At 42.1% G+C, this 22,521-nt stretch overlaps 2 protein-coding genes across 2 annotated transcripts; both read right to left on the reverse strand.

Moving 5' to 3' along the window:
* Nucleotides 1–7,783: 7,783 nt before the first annotated feature.
* LOC146691767 (uncharacterized) lies at nucleotides 7,784–10,630 on the reverse strand. The gene has a single exon (XM_085431737.1). It carries the CDS (start codon nucleotides 10,341–10,343, stop codon nucleotides 8,238–8,240), a length of 2,106 nt encoding a protein of 701 aa, XP_085287863.1. The 5' UTR covers nucleotides 10,344–10,630; the 3' UTR covers nucleotides 7,784–8,237.
* A 3,918-nt stretch (nucleotides 10,631–14,548) lies between these two features.
* LOC146691768 (uncharacterized) lies at nucleotides 14,549–17,991 on the reverse strand. Its single transcript, XM_085431736.1, has one exon. The coding sequence runs from the start codon at nucleotides 17,005–17,007 to the stop codon at nucleotides 14,800–14,802; it is 2,208 nt and encodes a 735-aa protein (XP_085287862.1). The 5' UTR covers nucleotides 17,008–17,991; the 3' UTR covers nucleotides 14,549–14,799.
* Between the last annotated feature and the right edge of the window lie 4,530 nt (nucleotides 17,992–22,521).

Consider the following 22,521-nt stretch of genomic DNA (forward strand, 5'->3'; position numbering starts at 1 on the left):
TATTTAGTTTTGACTATGTAAAGCACCACACTGGATTTTAAATCAAACAAACACTAAATGATTAAAAAGCATGCTTGGACCTTTAATTCAAGGTATTTCACAGGTAATCTGTCATGAGTCATTTGGACAAATGTGTTGTTCTAGATTGCAACAGGAGAAAGTATATTATGGCATGAACTTATAAAAATACTTTTGTGGCAATTAACTAACATCTGATTCTCTAAGAGGCAATCGAAACAAAATCCACAAAGCCTTCATACAATTTATTGACCTTGTTGAGATAAGCTATACATGAAACCTGGTTTTGTGATTCCTATCAGTCTACAGTGCAGGTCACTGAAACACTTATGGCCTGTCTTATTGTAGCCTGACCAAATGATTCTGAAGGCAGGTGAAAGATTAAATAGTCATTCAGTCAAATGTCATTACTGACCTTCAACACCCACATATAGATTTACAATGTTCATCAAGTAGAAGAGGGATCAATAGATAGATTCTCTCCAGAAACACTAAACTGAGTGACAAATTTCAAGGTCACGCTATTTTTATTGTATGTTACAGAGGACATACGAAGGACAAAACGAAAGTATTCTTAATGATGCTTCTCATCACACATGCTTTGTAATCATCGCTTCATTTTATTTTTTTTAATCAAAAAATGGGACAAAGGTAGGTGAGGTGAACTGATTCTTTGTTGTATTGAGCTGAGAAGTAAAGAAACAGCTTCAGAAAGGACAGGGAAAAAGGCTTAATTCCATCTGTCGTCCAATCAGGCGCCTCTGCTGTTTGCGTGCCGGTCTCATTTCCCGGTCACAAATTCAATCCAACCAGAGCCTCTGCCTCTCTCGGGCACAGGCAGCTAGGTTGTTACTTTGAATATGTGTATTTTTTCTCATTTTAAGGAAGTCACCAGGTTCAAATTGATTCTCTGATACAAATACTTTGGAAAACAGACGGGGAATGAACCATCAACAAGTATGGTGGCTGGAGGTACTGTGCTTTTTTTCGGTTGATTTTTTCCTGCTTCTCACAGAACGCAGTACTATATGCAAAATAGTGTTTTAGGTTTATTGAAAGCTTTACTCCTACTTTTGTCTAAAAAGTGTACAAGAAAACAAAATACACTGATGGTGACTTTCTAAGGTGATAATAAAGTTATTGTAAAAAAAAAGTCACCAGGTCTGCAATCAGCAATTATGTACCAACTCAAATAAATATTTTTTAAAATGTAGTTTATAGAATAGCAAAAACATATTTGGAAGTACAAAAAGAGTCTGGTGGGCTAGGGTTGCCAAATTTTATCTTTTACTACTGGGCGGCTAATATCACCAAATTATTGCACTGGAAATATGTTTATGAGAACAGCGAGGGTGAGGCTTGGGTAAAAATGGAACTGATGTCTAATCCACTTCCCCTCCTAACCTCATCCCTAGCTCTAAATCAAAAACAGAAAATAACAAATCCAGTTGTAAGAACATCTATTAAAATATGGCTTCAATTCAGAAGGCACTTCTGTTTGCAACAGGTTAGTAATTTTTTCCCTGTTGCTTTTAACCCTTTTTTTTGCCATCCATTTCAGATATAGCATTCCAAATTTGGCATAATAATGGTTTGAAGTTTTTTTACAATTTATTTTCAGGAGAAACTTTTAACACCTTTGACGCTCTGATGAGAGATTACAATATACCAACCTCACATATGTTTAGATACCTGCAAATACGAAGTTTTGCAAAAACATTGTTTCCTTCTTTCCCCTACCTACCTCCTAAAAATCAAGTGGATACCATTTTGGAAATGGATCCTTTTGGCAAAAGGAGAATCTCCGTCATATACAAACTGATACAGAGCTTAAGGCCTATTACTTGGGAAAAAACTAAAAATAATTGGGAAAAAGACATTGGGGTGGATTTATCTGATGATGAGTGGAGATCTTGTTTGAATCGTATACATACTTCCTCCCTTTGCATTCGCCATGGTTTAATTCAGTTTAAAATTCTTCATCGTCTTCATTATACAAGAGAAAGGCTTTCAAAATTTTTCCCAGAAGCCGATCCTGCCTGTCCCAGGTGTGGACATAATCCAGCAAATGAGGGTCACATGATGTGGTCTTGTCCGAACCTGGATAATTACTGGGGAAATATATTTAAAGCATTATCTCATATCAGTGCGCAGAATTTAGTGCTTGATTTCCGCATTGGCATTTTTGGAGTTATGCCATCTCAATACAAAATTAGTAAATCTCAGGAAAATGCCATAGCGTTTGCTACATTGCTTGCCCATAGACTTATTCTATTCCACTGGAAGTCTGATAAGGCTCCTTCATATGGTTAAAGGAGGTGCTTTGGAACGTGCGACTTGGAACCCATTTATTGACTATATAAAAGCGTATTTTCCAGATGTGTGACATACATTTTTTGTTTGTTTTGTTCTGTTTCTCTTTACATGAGCCTCGGGTGGGGAGGGAGGGGGGGTTTCTCTTTTTTTTTTTGTATAATGGCATTCATTATGTATTGTGACCATGATTTGTGAAAAAAAAATTTTAAAATAGAAATTAAAAAAAAAATAAAATAAAATGTAGTTTAATCACAAGAAACAGCAATAAATTCATATCCAGTCATTATTTCTGACCCAGTTCTCACTCAGGCACAAACAAAACAAGGTAGTTTCATTGTTTTTTTAAAAATTTTTTATATCATAAGTATTTATAGTCACTCATCAAATACCCTCAGATAACTGTATCCAAAAATTCTGCGCTGACAGTGTATTCCTTACTCAAAACTGAGTCTTAAATCATCAGCATGTTAAAAAACACTTCACTTTGTAGAAATTAATAATGTTAAATCCTAGCAGAATGGTGCTACGATGATGAAGGATCGTGATTGGGTATTAAGCTTTCAGAGGAAAGTGGAGGTCAAGTCTGCCTACTGTCCACTGTTGCTTAATGAGCTAGTATTGAGCAGCTTTCAACACCGCCAACTGAAAGATTCCTTTTCCATTTTCTTATTAGATCTATGATATCATTAAATGCATATACTGACAATATTTCAAATTATACTGGATACTACATATTTGTAAAATAAAATTATGATTTAATCTATTAGTATTTTGTATTCATATTGCAAAATAAGTTTTTGTATCTATTTCTGCCCCATTTGAGGTGCTGTAGCAAAGACTGTAAACTTGAAGGAAAAATAATAGTCACAGGGAAAACAAAGCCCTTTATCTAGCTTTCTTTTTCCACTGGGAAACAGAACTGTTTAATAAAAGTAAGGCTTAAAGGGAACCAGTCTAATCATCAATTGTACCGTTCTTTGGCCACTATTATGTGGTTAGCATTTCCTGCACATCATAAGCTCTAAACTAAAAAACTTGTCTGTTGCACTGTCTTTTTACAGTGAGAACAGTGACATTCTGTCATGAAATCCAGGAGATGGAAAGCAGACTGGGTTAACAAAAGGCCAGACATTTATTAAGGTGATGCAAAAGTCCAAACCACAATCGAAACCGTCACAGGGGTACATGGAGGAGAAACAATCTGGGAAGAATAACAGATGCTGTGACAAAGAGTGAGGGGAAGGCAGGACTATTTATGCCCATGGGGTAATCAGGGAAGTGGGGACAGCTGTGGAGAGCAAGACATGAATGCAAAGAATCAAGACATTCACAGGAAAGGAAGGAAGACTGACTACCATAATAAAACACGAACCAGCTTAAAGGATAACTCGTAAGCACAGAGACAAACTACACTGGCCTGAAGGAATACGGAGGAATCTAAACACCAATAAACCGCAGAAACCTTAAGCAACACTCAGTTACAAATCAACTGCATAATGGCACCAATACTAGTTACATACAAATAAACCATCAAGTAATAAAGAATGAAGAAAAACTATGAATACAGAATCGTACCCAATCACAAACTAGAACGCAAAACTCAAAGGAACTCACACCGCAACATGATGCAGAACGAACCTGGGAGAAGTTTGATTAATAAACCTAAGACTGATCTGCTCTGAAATACAGAAACCAAAGCTTTAAAAATATAACAAAAGAATCAAATTCACTGTGGAATAAAATGAAACACCTTCACTCAAACATCTAAACTATAATCAAAATACAGGAGGAACCTAAACCACAGACGGAGGGCCACATATGCAACCCACTTTGATCTTAAGTGGACCGGACTGGTGAAACTACATGAAAAATGTGCAAAATTACAGAAAAATGATATGAATGATAGTTCATAGACTTTGCATAGACTTTCCTGTAATTATAAATTATACAGTTTTTGGAATTTTTTATTTACTGTGGAATAATAATTTAAAAAAAAAAAACAGGAACTTAACTGTTTTCCAGTCTTCTTAACTGGACTCAAATCTGGCCCACGGGCCTTATCTTTGTCACCCACCCTAAAAAGCAACTCTGTCTTCTAAATTCAAAATGTGGCAAAACCCAAATACTGAAAGTTGCAAATTTAAATCCAAAAAGCCCTAAAGGGATATATTATACAAATAAATTATCAGTGATCAGTTCTAGGCACTGATTCTTAATGACGAGTTCTAGGTATTATTAAGTAATTAAAGGATTTTTTTCCTCTATTATGCTTTGTTCAGACTGTGTTCTTAAGCTGATGGCACCATGACCTAGGTCATAACGGTGAACTTGTGTTATCTTTCTAAAGGTTGTTTCTCATAATCTAAAAAGGTTTTGTCATTTGTTGAATTCTCCCAATTCTTTCATCTTTGGGCTGAAGGAAGGACAACACTCGGTGTATAAATGCTCAATCAACAATCATTTTATTCCATACAATTCTCATTATTCCATACAACACTTTTGCGCATTAACCATCCGGAGGGGAGATGAGCGCGGGAGGGTGTCCGCCTGATCTCGACGTGTCTGAGCGTTGCTCACATTCTTATAGCTTCAGCCCCCCTCCAAAGTCATAAAACCTAAACATCCACATTCTTTCTCTCTTTCAGTGAGCCTAAGTTATGACCTTGGCTTCCTGTTCAGTATGTTCTGTTCTTTTCTAATCAGACAAATAAGGACATGATTCTCTGAAAACAATATTTCTTATAACAGCAGTAACATGCATCATAAAACAATATCATTCATTCACAATAAATCAGCAGTCTAATGTAATACAAATCAGTTTAATAAATGTAATAGCTATCACCTTCTTCTAGGTCAGGAGAATAATGCAAACTAAAACTACATAATGATTTCACAATCTTTAATTAGGGGTATAATGTGGCATAAGATAATATAATAATCTCACACATTGTAAATTCAGTAAAAACTTCTTTGTTTCATCCAGAAATGTTAATCAAATATGCATTTTCATTTTTTACCAGACAGTAAATAAAATAAGTAAATAAATAATAAATAATTTAATTTGAAAAAGCACACATTCTGCAGCAACAAGCGTAAATAGAAAATAGAAAAATGTGAAACTGTTAAATGATTGAATGAGTGGAACAGACTTCCCCAATATGACATTGTCTGCTTGGCAGTCCTGATATACTTCAGGAAAGATTGCCGTGTCAAATGACTCAGCATGGTGTCTCCTGCTTGAGTAAGAGAGTGCATGGATGTGTGTGGGAGGGTGGAGGGAATCCATAAAGTGAGAGGGACAACAAGATCAGCTATTGATGTGGAACCTTGCCTTCCAGTTTTATTCAGGTGCAGTCAGTCTGTTAGAAGCTACTGAGCTCTCTCTCATTCATTCCCCCTGTCCTATTTATTAAAAAAAAAAAAAAAAAAAAAAAGACAAAGGATGAACTGAAGCTCTGCCATCACGTAATGTCGCATACTGCTGTTTCTGATGTCATTTAGAAAAAAAAAAAAAAAAAAAAAAAAAAAAAAAAGAAGCTACTGAGCTGGGGGCAATTATTGATCACACTCAGTAATCAGTGACTGGAAATGATAAATTTAGGACTGTGAATGCAGAGATAGCTGTCATTAAATGTGACTTTATTACACCCAGGAAAAAAGGAGATTACGTTTGCCTCCTGCAAATGATTTGCAGTCTTTTTTAAGTTTTTTCTTTCTTTCTTTTTTTTTTTTTAAGTTTTTAAAATGTAATAATCAGTTTTATTATCACCGGCTTGTCAGCTCCATGCAGTGAGCTCAGTATGAATATGAATTGGGTGCAATTGAGTCTAGTACCAGTTGTCCTGTCCATCAGAACTGGATGCCCCAAACTTGTCAGTTCTTTTTACCACTGTTGGCATGTTTTTCCTGTTGCTGCACATTACATAACAATGAACTCAAACTACCAGTAGAGCTTTTGCACACTTGTCAAATCCAAGTATTTAAATGATAATAAAACAATCCTGTTAGCTAGAAACCTGAAAACTTGGGCTGATAAGAAGTATTGATAAAGTCTATCCATCCATTCTCTTCTGCTTATCCTTTTCAGGGTTGCGGGGGGCTGGAGCCTACCCCAGCTGTCTTAGGGCGAGAAGCAGGGTACACCCTGGACAGGTCGCCAGCCTGTCGCAGGGCTAACACATAGACACAGACAACCATTCACACTCAGATTCACACCAATGGGCAATTTAGAGTTACCAATTAACCTATCCCCACTAATTGTATGTCGTTGGACTGTGGGAGGAAGCCAGAGTACCTGGAAAGAACCCAAGCAAACACGAGGAGAACATGCAAACTCCACACAGAAAGACCCCGGCCTGATGCTGGAATTAAACTCTTGCTGTGAGGCAATAGTGCTAACCACCATGCCACCGTGCATAATGTTTGCCATTCTCATCAACCTCACTCCAAATCCCAGTTCTGCTGCTTGGACTGCATGCTACTTGACCAGAACAAATAACAAGCAGACAAAGTTAGCAGACAGTGAAAGAGCGAAAAGTTAAATCTGAAAGACTAGAAAGAAAGGCTAACACGTATTAAGGTTGAATAAGTTCATTTAAATGAATCTTTCATTATTTCCAGTCATGGGATGGAGATACTTGCTCAGTATCATGAAAATAGGTACCCGATGGCCTGTGTCATCAGCGCATCCCCTATTCTTCTCATCCCTGTGATACATTCAAGGTGTAGATTGAAGGATACAAAAAAAACAACAACAGCAATAGAATAATATTAAACACAAAGTGAACCCGTCTTCCTTCATTAAATAGGTTCTTTTAGATGTTAAGGAGGAATTGACTTAACCAGGCTGGCGGAGAATGAAGACAACCGGACACCTGCGGCAGATGGGGAATCAGTGAACTTTTATTGAGACAGAGACAACCTCTCAACACAGCTCACATCAGGAGATTCCCAAGATTTGCTGTGAGGATGGGTATATATTCTCTAAAACTTACAGGAGGGGGTTGTGAGGAAAGTGCTGCATTAGCAGAAAAACAACTCCATAAAAGGAAATCGGCCTTGGGTGTTCTAGTCTCTTCGCTTGCAGATATCTTGCACCTGCAGGATGAGGCGATCGCTTCTTATCGCTCTCAAGGCCAAAGTTGTGAGCACATTTTTATTACACAGTTGCACAGTAACTTTAAAGCTGAACAATATTTAAAGCTGAATAATGTTTGATCAGATTATATTTTCTTCAAATCCCCCTTTTGACCCATCTTAAATGGGTCAACACACAAAAATAAGTAACATTCAAAGGAACACAGAGACGTGTCGAAGCCTGGCTCGAAAAACTCCTCGGGTCTTATCATTTGTCTTTATCTGTCATTGCAGATGAGGAGAAAAGAGTCCAGGCACCACCCTGCCCAGGGGTCGGCTGCAAGCAGTCTCGGTTCCCGACGAAAGCAGTAACAGCTGTCCTGCACCCAAGGATACAACGAGTCAGTGCAACCAGGGTAGTGACACAAAATTAACAGTTCCTGTAACCCAGCAACCAAAAAGCATAAGTAATAATAAAAATGTGGAGAGTACAGAGTATACTATAATAATGAGAGATATAAACGTGAAAATGTGAAAGAATAAATCAACCGTAAAATAAACCCAGAACGGTAACTGCTAAGGACATTCAAAAGTGAATATGGTAAAACGTGAGGAAGGGGTGTGGAAAAAAACAATTTATATCCAGTGGTGGGAGTACACATTCGCTCAGGCTTAAGTCCGGAGACCCTGAGAACATCGCTTAACCCTCACAACCCGACCAGACACAGTTCAACCAGATATATCCTTCAAGAGGAAGTGGGTGAGGGAAACAATTAATAACAAGCCTAATACAAAACACCACAGAGAAACAACCATTCTAGAAGCATTTAAACAAGAGAAAGACGATAATGTTCGTCACCCTCACGATCAGAGTTTTCATCATCCGTTGGCGAGGAGGTGGGAAGTTGACCAGCCAATAAAGGCATCTGCCGGGCGAGATCCTTATCCTCAGGAGTGAGAGCTGTAACAATCAGTCTCTGGAAGAGGGATCGAATGCATGGAATACAACAGCAACCGCAGGTGACTAGGACAGCAACAAAAACTGAGATGGAAACTAGGATGGAAGCTACAAGGGCCTTATATTTGCCAAACATGGTAAGCCAAGAGTCCCACATGGCAGTATCAACGCCTGAGTGTTCCTTCATTTTAACAGTAAGAGCTGTGAGACCAGTAATAGCTTTAGTGAGGGAACCATCAGGAGCTGTGTTATTGGGGATATAGGTACAGCACTCCTGACCAAAAAGGCTGCAGACTCCGCCTCTTTCTGCGAGGAGAAAATCCGTTGCGACCCTGTTTTGGAAAGCCATTAGGGAAGTGGCAGATAACTGTGCATGCACAGCTTCAAAACCATCTCGAGTGTAATTAGCCAACAGTTGCACATTAAAGTGAATGTAGTTAATTCTGTCTACATTCGCATTTATTTCAACCATCCAAAGTATCGAGGCCCATCCTGCTTTAACCTGGTCTCGCAGTTTATATTCATCGGGGACCCCACGGGGTATACCTACAGCATCAATATAGGTTGGATTATGAGCTGAACCTGGGATTAGAGAACGTTTAGAGCGGCGTTCAGAGGAGGATGGGAGGCCAACTTCGTGTACTTCTATAGAGAGATCTACTGGAGTGACTAAAACAGGTAAAATAAGAGTTATGAGAGCGCAAAGACCTGACGCATCCCGAGGGAAACCATCATATAACTTGTTGTTGCCACACCACCACCACAAATCAGCCCTAGCCGTAGGTCGGAAGTTTGGTTTCATAACCGTCATCTCAGTGCACCAAGAAGAGTTCAAGCTACCTAGTTTTACTGCATTGCCAGTCAGGTTAATACAAGTGAAATTGTTCACAGCTACATCTGAAGAAAAGAAAGGTGGTTTATTAGAGACCGAGCGTTGAGTTTTAGGAAAGTGGTTTTCCAGATATGAGCAATGACCTCGTTTTGTATTGTTCATAAGATGCAGGAGGCATGCACTATTGACTGGCGCCGGTACCACTCTTAAAGTGGGGCGGGCTCCCATACACACTATGCAGTCGGAAGCCGTCTTGTCAGCAGCTTGTTCAGCTAGTAGTAACCAGTTGTTTGTTGCTCCAGAAATACCGGTTAGAATTTGGAAGAGGTCATCTTTAGACATTTTATTTGTGTCTACAATGCGTATTCGGCCGTTTCTTCCCCCGTTTGTATATGTCACCGGAGGGCCATTAAAGGTGGGGTTATCATCTTTAACTACAGAGCTTGGAGCTGCACCAACGCTAGGGCATATTTCCATTTGCCAATACAGGGCGGTGCGATCAGTCCAAGGGGCAAGTATAAATTGTTGACAGGAGGTCAAGGCCAGATCCTTTAGGGTAAAAATTAAGCCTGAAAGATCCGGTTTTTTTGCTATTCTGAGCATATTTTGGTTTCTCCAGTGCAAAGCCTGACCCCTAGAGTGCTTGGACCAATCGAGGTCCGTTTCTGACACTAAACTGGACCACTTCCACTGATGCCAACCTCCCAGGGTTATATACCACACTGAGGAGGAGAGATGTACTGCAAGGTTAAAAAGATCCCCCCCTTGGTCTTTGGTGACGGGAGTGACTGGGAAGCTAGCGAAATCTATTTCGACTACCCAACTTTTATTGTTGGGGACACAGAGAGTAATCATTCTAGTCGTACTTGGGGTACAGGAGGTAACCGTGTCTCGTTTCTTTCTAAATGGATCGGGCGTGGGCAAAACTGGAGAGGAAGTGGTGGGCAAGACCCTAGGGGCTACATTTGTCAGATTGGGACTGTCAGAAGGGGGCGAAGCTTTTGAACTTGAAGGTGTCAGAAGTGTCGGGGGCCCTTCACAGATCAGGATTATGCCAATGGGAATGAGACCCAGGGCCAGGAAGCAAACAAAGACGCAACATCTTTGCCTGCCTGTCATTTCAGGGGGAAAGGGCCAAGACATGTTTACTTAGCTTGGATGTCTTCTAATAGAGGATGATGGGGCACAGAAAGGTGGTCCAGTTCCCCCCACCTCGCCAAGGGCGTGTTCTAGGAGTTAAAGAGCAACAAAAAGTATCAGTGACACAACTTTAAATGAGCTTTCAGCGGTTAAAACTATTGCAATGTAAAATGTAAATCTTAAAAACTCAAGCCAATATAAAAGCAAAGTCATAAAAGATGTTAAAAATAGAAAAATAAAAATGTTTAGTTCAGTATGAAGAACACCCCCTTTTGTAACCAGCCGGCTTGTAGGTTGAGTTTTGGCTCCCTCAAGTGGTTGGTGATGCTGTTGCAGCTCCTTCTGACAGGTCCTTCTGCACCTCTCTCAAGGTTCTTCCTGGTTCGGTGGCAGCAGCGCACTGTGTGTAATGAAACCAGGTGTCACCTTTCCCTTCGAGCCTGACAGCGTGGGAGGTCCGCTCTGTTATGCGGTAAGGGCCTGTCCAGCGAGGCTCAGCCCACTTTCTCTTTGTGACTTTCAGGAGGACGTAGTCCATTCCAGGTGTAGCCGCCTCTTTCAGCTCTTGCTGGTTTCTTTCAGCGACCTGTGAGGAATACTGGGCAACAAAACTGCGGAGCATGTTATAATATGTCCTCGGATCGAGGTCTGAATCAGCTTCATCCGACATTAACAGGCGAGAGGAGGGGCCAGGAAAAGGCCTGCCATGCTCCAACTCAAATGGAGTGTAACCAGAGGTTTGATTTACTGAGCATCTTATGGACATTAATGCAAGAGGCAATGCCTTAACCCAATCTAATTTGGTCTGTGCACAGATTTTAGCCAATTTAGTTTTTAGAGTTTGATTCATCCTTTCCACTTTCCCCTGGGATTGGGGGTGGTAAACTGAGCCAAACTTATGTTTCAAACCTAATGCGGCTTCAACCCTCTGCAGATCGTGGTTCCTGAAATGTGAACCATTGTCCGACCTTATGACCTCGGGAAACCCATGCTGTGGTATATAATGATTAATCAGACACTTCACCACAGTTCTACTGTTTTCACTTGCTGTCGGCCAGGCTTCTGGCCAACCTGAAAATGCATCCACAGCCACCAGCAGGTACCTGTAACTACCTACTCTGTCCACCATGTCTGTGTAATCAATGATTATTTCTTTCCCTGGGCAAAGTGGGATGGGGAAGTACCCTGCTATTGGCTTGAAGGCGGGCTTGATTCCAAATTGGTTGCACTCCTTACAGGTTTTAACCATGTATTTTGTCATGTCTTTTAGATAAGGGTGCCACCAGGCGGCTAAGTTCCTCATCATTTGTGCAGGTCCCACATGCCCCACTCCATGTGCCTCTTCCATTGCTGTCTGTCTGACCCCTGGCGGTAGAATGGGCCTTCCATCTGGGCCACGCCAAACATCTGTGTTTGTGGCCCCTCTTGTTACCCATAATGATTTTTCCTGGGGGCTGGCTTTGTCCTGTAACTCTCTGATTGTGGCTAGGCCTAGTTGTATGGGTGGTCTTTCTGGAGGGGGTGTGGCTTCTGGGTCCATTACCATAATCAGGGAGGGTAAGTAACCAGCTGTCTGCTTAGCTACTAAGTCGGCCTGTTTGTTACCTAATGCCACTAAGTCCAATCCGGCACTGTGTCCTTTGCATTTTACCACTGCCACCTTAACAGGTAACAACAGTGCTTCCGCTAATTCCCTCATTTCTATCTCATGTTTAATAGGCTTTCCGCTGGCTGTCAAAAAACCAGCTCTTAGCCACTGCTTGAGCTCCACATGCACTGCTCCCACAGCATAAGCTGAATCACTGTATATATTCACTTTCTGTCCCTTTCCCATCCTTAAGGCTTCAATCACCGCTCTCAGTTCAGCTCTCTGTGCAGACTGTTGTCCTGTCAACTGCTCTGCTTTCACTGTTTTCCATCTCATGTCTGTCTGTTCCACTATTGCCCATGCAGCCTTCAACATTCCACTTTCAGTTCTGAAACAACATCCATCTGTGAACCAATCTTTTTCTGCATCCATTAGAGGTTCTGCCTGCAAATCTGGCCTGATTTTCTCCTGTACCTGCACAACCTCTTCACACATATGTGGTTCCCCTGATCCCATGTGATCAGCCATGTTTATGCCTTCATGTGAGTAGGTGATGTGTGGTGCTTCCAAAATGGTACTGAGGCGTCTCTGCCTGAGTGAAGTGAGTGTGAAGGCCTGTGAGGAGACGTAGGCCACCACACTGTGTGATGTCAAAATTTTTAGTGGGTGGTTCATCACTATGTGTGCTGTTTTCTGAATGATTTTTGCAAGTCCAGAAACGTGTTGTGTGCACGGTGGGTGGCGTTTTTCAGTGTTGTCAAGCATTACGCTTACATATGTCAACACTTTTCTCTCTCCCCCTTTTTTCTGGAACAGGATACCATTGATATGGGTTCCAGTTCCAGAAACATCAAGATGAAAAGGCAAAGCATAATCTGGCACAGCAAGGTCAGAGGCGACAGAAAGCTGTTGTTTTAACTTTATAAACGCCTGTTCTGTTTCTGTAGTCCATGAGAGGGGAGCAGAGAGGTTTCTTATGCCTTGTTCATTTACCAAAACGCGCAAAGGGGAAGTAAGGCCAACATAGTCTGGGACATAGGTCCTGCTGTAACCAGTCAGGCCCAAAAATGACAACATGTCTTTTACAGTTAGAGGTTTTGGATGGTGCAAAATGGAGTTCCTGTGTTCTGGGGACAAGGAAATACCGGACTGTGAGACCATGCGGCCTAGAAAAGAAACCTGTTTTCTTGCAATCTGTAGTTTGTTTTTGCTCACTTTAAAACCTGTGTTGGCCAGGTGGTGAAGTACCACTCTGGTGGCCTCCAAACAGATGTCAGCCGTGGGGGCAGACAGCAAAAGGTCATCCACATATTGTATTAACATACAGTCAGATGGTAGTGGGCTGGTTTGTAAAAGTTCTTTCAAACACTGATTAAACAGTCCTGGGGAGAGGGCAAATCCCTGTGGTAAGCGAGTGTAACGCCATTGTCGGCCTCTAAATGTAAATGAGAAAATGTCACGCAGTGACTCACGAAGTGGGAGGCAGAAAAAGGCATTAGCCAAGTCAATGCAGGTGAACCAGGCATGAGATGGTGGGAGGTTGGTCAAGGCAACATAAGGATTAGGCACAGGCAAAGTAGGAGTGCCAAGTAAGGCATTAATCCTTCTCAAATCATGTGCCATTCTGAACTTCCCCGTGCCTTTTTTCTCAACGGGTAGGATGGGCGTGTTCCACTTAGAGCAGGAGGGCTCCAAGACACCGGCAGTGACCAAACCAGAAATTGTTTCTGCAATCCCAGCCTCAGCCTCCGGTCTGTGTGGGTACTGAGGCTGCCACAAAGGGGTAGCAGATGACAGTTGAAAAGAGACTGGCTCCACATCAACTAAACCTACATCTGTGGGTCCAAGGGACCACAAACAATCTGGAAGAGAGTCGAGTAAAGGCGCAGCATCACAGTGGTCTGTGTGTTCTCTTCCATGTGACCCGCTGACCACTCCATGTTGCAGTGTTGAGGAATTAAAGCAGTCATTTAAAATTTGGTATGTCTTGGTAGATGGAGAAAACAAAACCTGTGGGAGTTTTGTAGGTGTCCAGTCAGTGGCCGCAAGGGAACGTTTAACCATTCCACCCAGCTCCTTAGCCTGGTGTCCAGGATGTAAGGCCAGTGACACATGGGGAGCTGCCTCATCAGACATCATGTACCACTGTAATTGATCTGTTGTAAAAGTAACCGCTGCTGCCACTCCCTCCGGTGCCGCAAAAATGCACGACATGTTCAGAGACCAAGCCCGCCCCTCACACTGCTTTTGGAACATGTGCTGGTACCAGGTGGTGTCATGCCTGTCATAAAACAGTGTAACATGAGGTGGGTCAGGGGGAGGGACATAAGGATGTAGGAGTGAGAGCCACGGCCGCCATTGCTGAAAAGCAGTCCAAACTCCTGGTTCAGCAGGTGTTTCAACTTCCAATAATGCCCAGTAGATGTCAGCAGAGTCCGCCAAACAGGAGGAGGGTTGCAGCAGAAACTGACCACCTCCCTCTGGCCCATCAGAGCAGGGAAGTACAACCCCAGTAGGGAGAGTCACAGTTAGGCCTTGTGAAGAGCAGAGTATTGTGGCTCCTAATTTAATCAACAAGTCTCTTCCCAGTAAATTCACAGGCGCCTGTTTTGAACAAACATAGCTGTGTAACAAGGTCTGATCTCCAACCGTTGTGGGGAGGGGCACGGTGTAAGGCAGAGTTTTAGGTTCCCCAGATATGCCCACCACTGTAATCACTCTGTCAGTAAGTCTTTCACGAGCAACATCCTTAATGGTGGAGTACGTAGCTCCAGTGTCCACTAAAAAGCTGCTTCTTCTTCTATCTACAGTTATGGACAGCATAGGGTCCGCCGTTGTCCCTTCACCGTCCTGGGCAGTCTGTGGGGTGTCCTATAGCTGGGGACCACCCTCGTAGTACTCCCACCCCATCACAGGCATCTGTGGGGCCGGGGGCACTCCAACTACAGCACCACGAGGTCCACCTCTGTGGCCAGGATGCTGATAGGGCCCACCACGGGCTCCCCTGCCTCTTCCAGCAGCCGGGTTCAAAGGGCACGCTTTAGCCCAGTGTCCAGGTTGTCCACACCGGAAACAAACATACATCTGGCCTCCCCTACCACCTCCCATCTGACCCCTTCCCCTGAAACCACCTCTGTTTCCTCCAAATGGGGAACCTCTCTGCCCATAAGGGGCCGGGGAGTGATAAGCACCATACTGGGGGGGCTGTGGATCAGCTGCCCATGGGTTCGGATACAAATCAGGGGCAACTGGACCAGGAGGGGGAGCCGCAGCGGCCACAAGCTGCTTTTTAGGCTTGTCACCTTTTCCACCCAGGTCGTTTTTAGCTTTCTGCAGCTGAACCTTCAACAGTTGCAACTGTAAATCTTCGACGCTCTCCGCTTTATCATCAGACTTAATCTGCACTTTGTTAAGATTAAAAATCAAATGTTTCTTCCAGATTGCAAAGTCACAGTCCTGCAAATCAGGATTATCCTCCATTTTCTGGCTTACTGACTCCGGAATGCCCCTCAGCACCGCCCTTCTAAACCACATGCTCTGTGAACAAGTCCTACTGGGGTGATGACCTGTATGGTTCACCCAGTCTTCAACAGCCTGATTTAGATAATGGGTGGGATTTTGCTTTCCCTCCCATTTAAATTTCTGTAAGGTGCCTTGATTTTTGGGTGGGAATTGTTTGCGCAGGGCCGGTCCAATAAACCTCAAGGCCTGCATTAGTGGCACCTCGTTCTCATGCATGGTAGTACCCGCATTTTGTTCCAGGTCCGCTGCCTGAGATCGGGATGTGCACCTAGTTATAATAGCTCTAAAATCTCCCAGTGCGAGGTCCTGTCCAGCTGTGTATTTATCCAAACCAGCCAACCAGGCATTCCCTCCCTCCGTTATGTCAGGGAGTTTGTCCACTAGGGCCTGGACATCTCCGAATGAATAAGGTTGATACACTGGTCTACGTTGCGCTTTAGTCTGGACCAGGGGAAATATGCCTGGAGGCTGAGGCACAGGGCCCTTAGATCTAGTCTGATATCCTAAACTGGGAGGGGTAGAGGGGGGTGTATTGTTAAGGTCACTGAGTTCATCATCAGTATCCTCAGTTTCTTCCCCGCCTGGTGGGGTAGCAGTGTCAGCAAAAACGTGGGCTAAACTCATCTGTGTTTCCGGATCCTGACGGCCCACCAAAGACATGGTAACTGTGACATTTGGTGAAGTGCCAGGCTCAGTTTTTGCAGTAGCGGTCAGATCTCCTTTAACAGCGACAGGAGTGCTGGCAAAGGGGTTGGACCGGGAAAGAGGGGCTGACGCAACACGATTATTCACCTGGACCACTGACCTATGTTCATTTAAGCAGCTGCGTAATGCTGCTTCTTGATCAGTTAATTGTTGTTCAGTGGGTTCCTGTCTGTTCATTCGAACCGCAAATGGTGCGCTCGCAGGGGGGTCAGTTAGGCCCTCAGATCCGGTTCCAAAACAATGGGACATAGAAGAGGGGGCTCTACTACTAGCTGAGGATGTCGCCGACAGAGAGGAGCTTCCTGGGCAAAAATGCTTGGTATCTATGGGAGTTGGAGCTACGGGCGGTTCTTCTCCAATAGTCATTATTCCACCAGAGATATTAAGTACCGGATATATGCCTGCTGAGGGAGGAGTTGAGGCAGAATAGGGAGGTGGCTGAGACCTATTTTTCTTCATGTGTGGTTTTGCAGTTTCCCATAAACACACCCAGTGATTAAATTTAGCTTTGCGGCCTGCGTGCTTATCTGCTTCCTTTCTGTGTCTCACCCCGCTCATCACACCTGCACCTGCTGCTGCTGAGTTGGCTTCTTCCTCTTTCTCTTTTGCCTGCATAGCCTTATTCTGCCAAATTATTCCCCAGTTACCACTACTCCCCTCGTCCTTTCCCTTTTCTTTCATTAACCTTTCAGCTGTTTTCCTCAATGACTCTTTCTGCTTTTTTGCTTCTTTAGGCTGGTGTGTGGAGTTGATGACTGTCTCAACACATGTTAATTGTTCTCCCAATGTGCTAAGAATAACACCGGGACCCCAACCATCATCATTAGTTTCTCGATCTAATTCTCCATCCATTTTACTGTCAATGGAGGAGTGTTCTTTTATTGATTTTAAAGGAGAATTTGGGCCAGCTGGGTTTCTGCCTCTGTTAGGCACTAACAGCTGGGGCGCTGCTTTAAAGGTGAGTCAGCACTGAAATATCCCTTCAGGTGTTACCAAGCTTCTACCAAACCGGAGTCTGGCGGGTAACCTTGCCTAGAGCTTCCTGATAGGGGTGCTAGTTGGTTGTCACCTTGTTCACACGTCTCATTCACACTTCATACATTACCTGCAGTCACTCATTACCCTCCTTATGTATGTAATAAATGTGTAAAAAAAAAAATTCTATGTGTGGTGTATTATTTTAACCAAAAGAGGAACCTAGTTCCTTTAATTGTGTAATCTGTGAACAACGGAGAACCAAACTGTCCTGCCCAGTGTTCCACAGCAAGCATTCAGCGTGTATTTATGTGTGTCCAATATCAAACAGAACATCAAAACATTTAAAACACTAAAATCATCGGGGTTTTAAGAAGAGATCCGTTTTCTCCTATTGATCAAAGGGACCCCTCCTTTGGACTCCAACCAGTACTTCTCCTTTTTAAGTTTTAGAGGATCTTTTCTAATAAAGTCCTCTGGGCCTTCCTAACCCTTCTGTAGTTTAGAGAATATTACTAAAAAATATTCTCAAGGCCTTTAACCTTTTAATTTGTTTAGAAAGGCGTTACTAATAAACCCTTTCAAGGTCCCAGACCTGCACTGAGGTATGTATCCGACACCGGAGAGCAACCCGTCGGCTGCAACCGTGGTCAGACCTCAGTTCACTCTTATCTTTATTCACTTATTCACTTATTTCTTATTCACTTATCTCTTATTCACTTATTTCTTATTCACTTGTCTGATTCTCAACAAGCCTTAAGTAAGCCAGACAATTTTGGTTATGAATTACTAGGAGTTTGGACACTAAGTATTTTTATAATGTTCAATATAGCAGAAATAAAAGGTCTGCTTACCTTGTTTTTGTGTGCACACAGCTTTTGTCCAAACTCCGTTCACTCAGACCACGGCCGAAGTCCTCCCATCCGTTCCAGTTGACCTGGAGCGGATCCTGTTCGTGACGCCAATTGAAGGATACAAAAAAAACAACAACAGCAATAGAATAATATTAAACACAAAGTGAACCCGTCTTCCTTCATTAAATAGGTTCTTTTAGATGTTAAGGAGGAATTGACTTAACCAGGCTGGCGGAGAATGAAGACAACCGGACACCTGCGGCAGATGGGGAATCAGTGAACTTTTATTGAGACAGAGACAACCTCTCAACACAGCTCACATCAGGAGATTCCCAAGATTTGCTGTGAGGATGGGTATATATTCTCTAAAACTTACAGGAGGGGGTTGTGAGGAAAGTGCTGCATTAGCAGAAAAACAACTCCATAAAAGGAAATCGGCCTTGGGTGTTCTAGTCTCTTCGCTTGCAGATATCTTGCACCTGCAGGATGAGGCGATCGCTTCTTATCGCTCTCAAGGCCAAAGTTGTGAGCACATTTTTATTACACAGTTGCACAGTAACTTTAAAGCTGAACAATATTTAAAGCTGAATAATGTTTGATCAGATTATATTTTCTTCAAGATGTAAAAAAAAAAGTTGCCGTTAGCTAGCTACTTCAGCATCTAGCTAGCTACTTCAGCATCTAGCTAGCATTACAGAACTGAAGTAAACATAAACTCAGTAAGGTAGGGTTTTGTTTTTTTAGTTTTTTAGGGTCATGTAATTTCAGTAATAACGTTTTAAGCGGTTTAACAAACAGACAAACAGTTTCTGTACAGCTTATTACAAAATGTGTCTGCTAGCTAAATGTACAGTATGCTAATGTGCCTCACTCAGAGATGGAGAAAGACTTAAGAAAGTGAGGAGAGTTTATTTTCAAAGGTAAGGACTGTTCAGCATGTGAATCGTCATGAAATGAAGGAGACGGGAAACTGGAAATTTAAGTCCTACTTAGTCTAACTCATTGTAGGTTTTTAAATACAATGTTGGGTCCACATATTGTGTGTTGTTATGTTTTTGTAAAATGTGTTGTAAAACAAATTCAAGGATACTAATTTTGTGGTATTTAGAGGTTGCATGAAAATACTGCAGAAGAAAGTGTGTTACAGCTTAATGCGGGCTAAAACAGTTAGCTTGCCGTGCTGTGGTGAAGTTTGCCTTATGCACTCTGTTGGATCGGATGTGGTCTTCATGCTCGATGTTAGGTCACATTAGGCATAGCAGGTAATGGTGCTGATTAAATTAACTACCTGAATTTCTACATTTCTACATTTTTTTTATATTTCTGCTGTTTTTCCACTTTCTTTTCTCTAACATATTATATGAAACTAAATCTAATATTCACCAACACTGACATAAGAGCTTGAACCTTAATTTCATATAACAAACCTCAAAATAAGCATGTATAAGGGAAGAAGGGAGCTTATACCTCAATAATGAAAGCACTGTTGTATGTATGTGGGCATACATGTTTTTATTGGTTTGCCTCTGTACACGACCACACCTCAGCTATAAATTTAACAAAAGCAGTATGAAAATGGAATTACATCCATTTTCATACACAGTCCCCCATTTTTTTTAACTCACCGAATTCTACCTTTTACACTTGCTTTATAGTGTCTAGGCTTTATACATCAGCCATGTAGCTTCTAACAAATTAATATGTGACTTTTTTCTAAGTAAATCTTTTCCCCCACATTGCACTGTTACATGTTCTGGTTCCCCCATGTGCCACATCCCACTTTAACCTCTGATAACAAGCCAAATTTAATACCAAACGAATCATGGAAGAAAAAACGTAAAGACAACAAACAGAAACATAGATAGATATGGGGATAAATGCAAGGGAGGGGACGTTTTTCTAACCACAACTCTTGAAGTAAGTGGCTGATGTTCAGAGGGTCCCTGAAGAGACGATGTGATTTAATCAATGAATGTGGGATCAACGACACTAACAAATGTTAACTGACTGATGTCAGGGTTACGCAGTTGTTCATTTGTCTTCCTAGATGTTCTCAGACATGCAGGTCACAGGACTTAAGTGGTGACCCCATGTTCTTTGAAAAGTAACCATGCACACCGAGGAAAGAAAAAGCAAGCATGCCTGTTCAGCTTCCGACATGCCGTTTTCAGCATCATTATCTCAGTGCATTTCTTGTAGAACAGAAAGAAAACATTTCCTCAGAATAATTCATGCAGTTGCATATACAGAAAATCCTGTTTTTCCTTCAATTTAGTAAAAATTCAATATTTTCTAAACCCACAGTATGGACAGTCCCAAGATTACAGACAGTGGGTCAGCATCATCTGTGGTCATAACCGTTTCTGGCAATTTCCTGAATTGTGGGTTGGAGTAAAATGCGGTGACAGTTTGGTCTCCAATCAGGGTTCATGGCAGAAGAATTAAAGTCGATAGTTGGGGGGTGAGGCAGGTGAGGTGACTCAAGGCTAAGGCCTGACCTTGGGGCTAAGCAGTGATCTTCTGTACGTGTCATCCTGGCATTACTGATATGACGTGTTGTTTGTGTGTCGTGTGCGATGTGTGAAAAACAGGTCATGGCACCTATTTTTCAACCTAGAAATCTCTTACTTGTCCAACTAATTCTCCAAAGTATCCAAAGTTTTTTTTATATACTATTACTATCAAATGAAAGAGCAACAAATACAAACATAATGGATAATGCAGTAATATTCAAACCCTCCAAAAAGAGACAGTCGATGTCTAAAAGTTAATAGGATTATTTATCTCTTTTCTACTCTGCGTAAATGTGCTCCCATATCCTGCAATTACATTTGACAGACTTCAGAAAGCCTCTTATCAAACTTTACGACATATTTGTATCCCAGTGACAAGGTTATAGGTGCTCCAGTGTCTTGGTATTAAATTTCACTCTCGTAAAAGCATTTGGGAATACAGATGACTTCTTTCTCTGTCAACCTGGGCCTGTGACTAATGCTGACTATAGCCTGACTATGCCTGGGTGTTTAGGATATCGGGCTGGATGCTGTGCATCCGTTAAATGAATGACAGGTTAGGAAATGGTATTTCCTGGATCATGTAATAAAAAGAAACATTGATAAAATATGCAGTCCAATGGTATCTGTATGCTTGTGAATCCATCTCTTGACAATATCTACATCTGATAGTGACTGAATCAGGATATCGATTGCCCTATAATATATGACGCCTCTGCCTAAGCCATTGATTACTGTCTCAGCTGGAACATACATCCATGGATAAAATATACGATCATCCACATATTAATTATACTTCCTCTTCTACCTCCTCCTCCTAGCAGTAAGTCATGTCACAGCCACAGGACATCACACAATGTCAATCAATAACATCAAACAGCTGCTTCTGAGGTCATTAATATTAACTAGACATTCTTTTACCAGACATAAAGTGAAGATTTACTCTTCCTAATATTCTTTTTTCTTACCTCTAACAAGAACTCTTTGTTGGAAGTGACACATCACAAATAGGTGCCAAATTCCACTTCTCTTAAACAGGTTGGGTGGTGCCGCTCATAAACTGCACCAGAAATGAACACCACGAGTTTTGTTTGGCAAGGCTGAGTCACTAAATTTCCCCTTGGTGAATTTCATTTCCCTTGTCAGCATTGCAAACAAAATGACAGCTAAGCATCTCATATACCAACAGCAAACTGCAAACAGCAGCAATTTTTTAAAACATCCTTTAGATGGGTGCAGTTTTGATGCGGTGGCGTGTTGCTGACCGACCGTGATGCTGCCTTCATGGTCATTATAAACGTGTCTGGCCTCTATGCGTGTTAAAAAAAACTGTAAATGTTTAAAAATGACCTTTAATTGAACACGGCCGTCTGTAAGTTGAGGAAAAGCAAGTGGCAGGCAACTCCCAGGTTTACCAATTTAACAGAATATCCAGCTTCAACGCTAAAGTGATGAATATTACAAACAGATTGGCTATATCATTCACATGAAGAGTGATCCTGTCCCAGGTGATGAGGAGGGGTGGACTGTACATCAATCATGTCTCCGCCTGCTGCTGAAAAAGGATTTAGTCCCAAACTCAAGATGTCTGAGATAGGAGCTGGTCGGCAGTGTTTATGACTAGTGGCCACATATAAAACAGGTGGAGGTGGGAGGGTGGGATAATTGACATGTCACTCATGAGATAGTGCCTCATCTTCTTTCGCTCCTGTGAAGTTCAGAGATTTATGATGGAGTGATTCACAGGCATTTACAGGCCTGCCCGTCATGCCCCTACTTTACGGGAGATAGCCTCTCAGTAGTTTGCAGTCCTGAGAGATTGGAAGACGGGCATTACTCTGCACATGCAACAACAGGCAACATGCCCTTCTGTCCCTGAGACAGTGCCAGTCCTCAAAGAAGGTGCAAGGCTTTTCAGAAAGACACTCACCTCTATCTAAAATGCCATTTCAGTCTACCTTGTTAATGGCAATAAGACAACCCTCAAGTAGATGGGAAACTTTCCAAGCATGTACTCTGCCCTT

Source organism: Copadichromis virginalis, linkage group LG15 (genome assembly GCF_057382275.1).
Source record: "Copadichromis virginalis isolate Kocher_CV1m ecotype Utaka linkage group LG15, C_Virginalis_male_GT1.1, whole genome shotgun sequence".
Lineage (NCBI taxonomy): Eukaryota > Metazoa > Chordata > Actinopteri > Cichliformes > Cichlidae > Copadichromis > Copadichromis virginalis.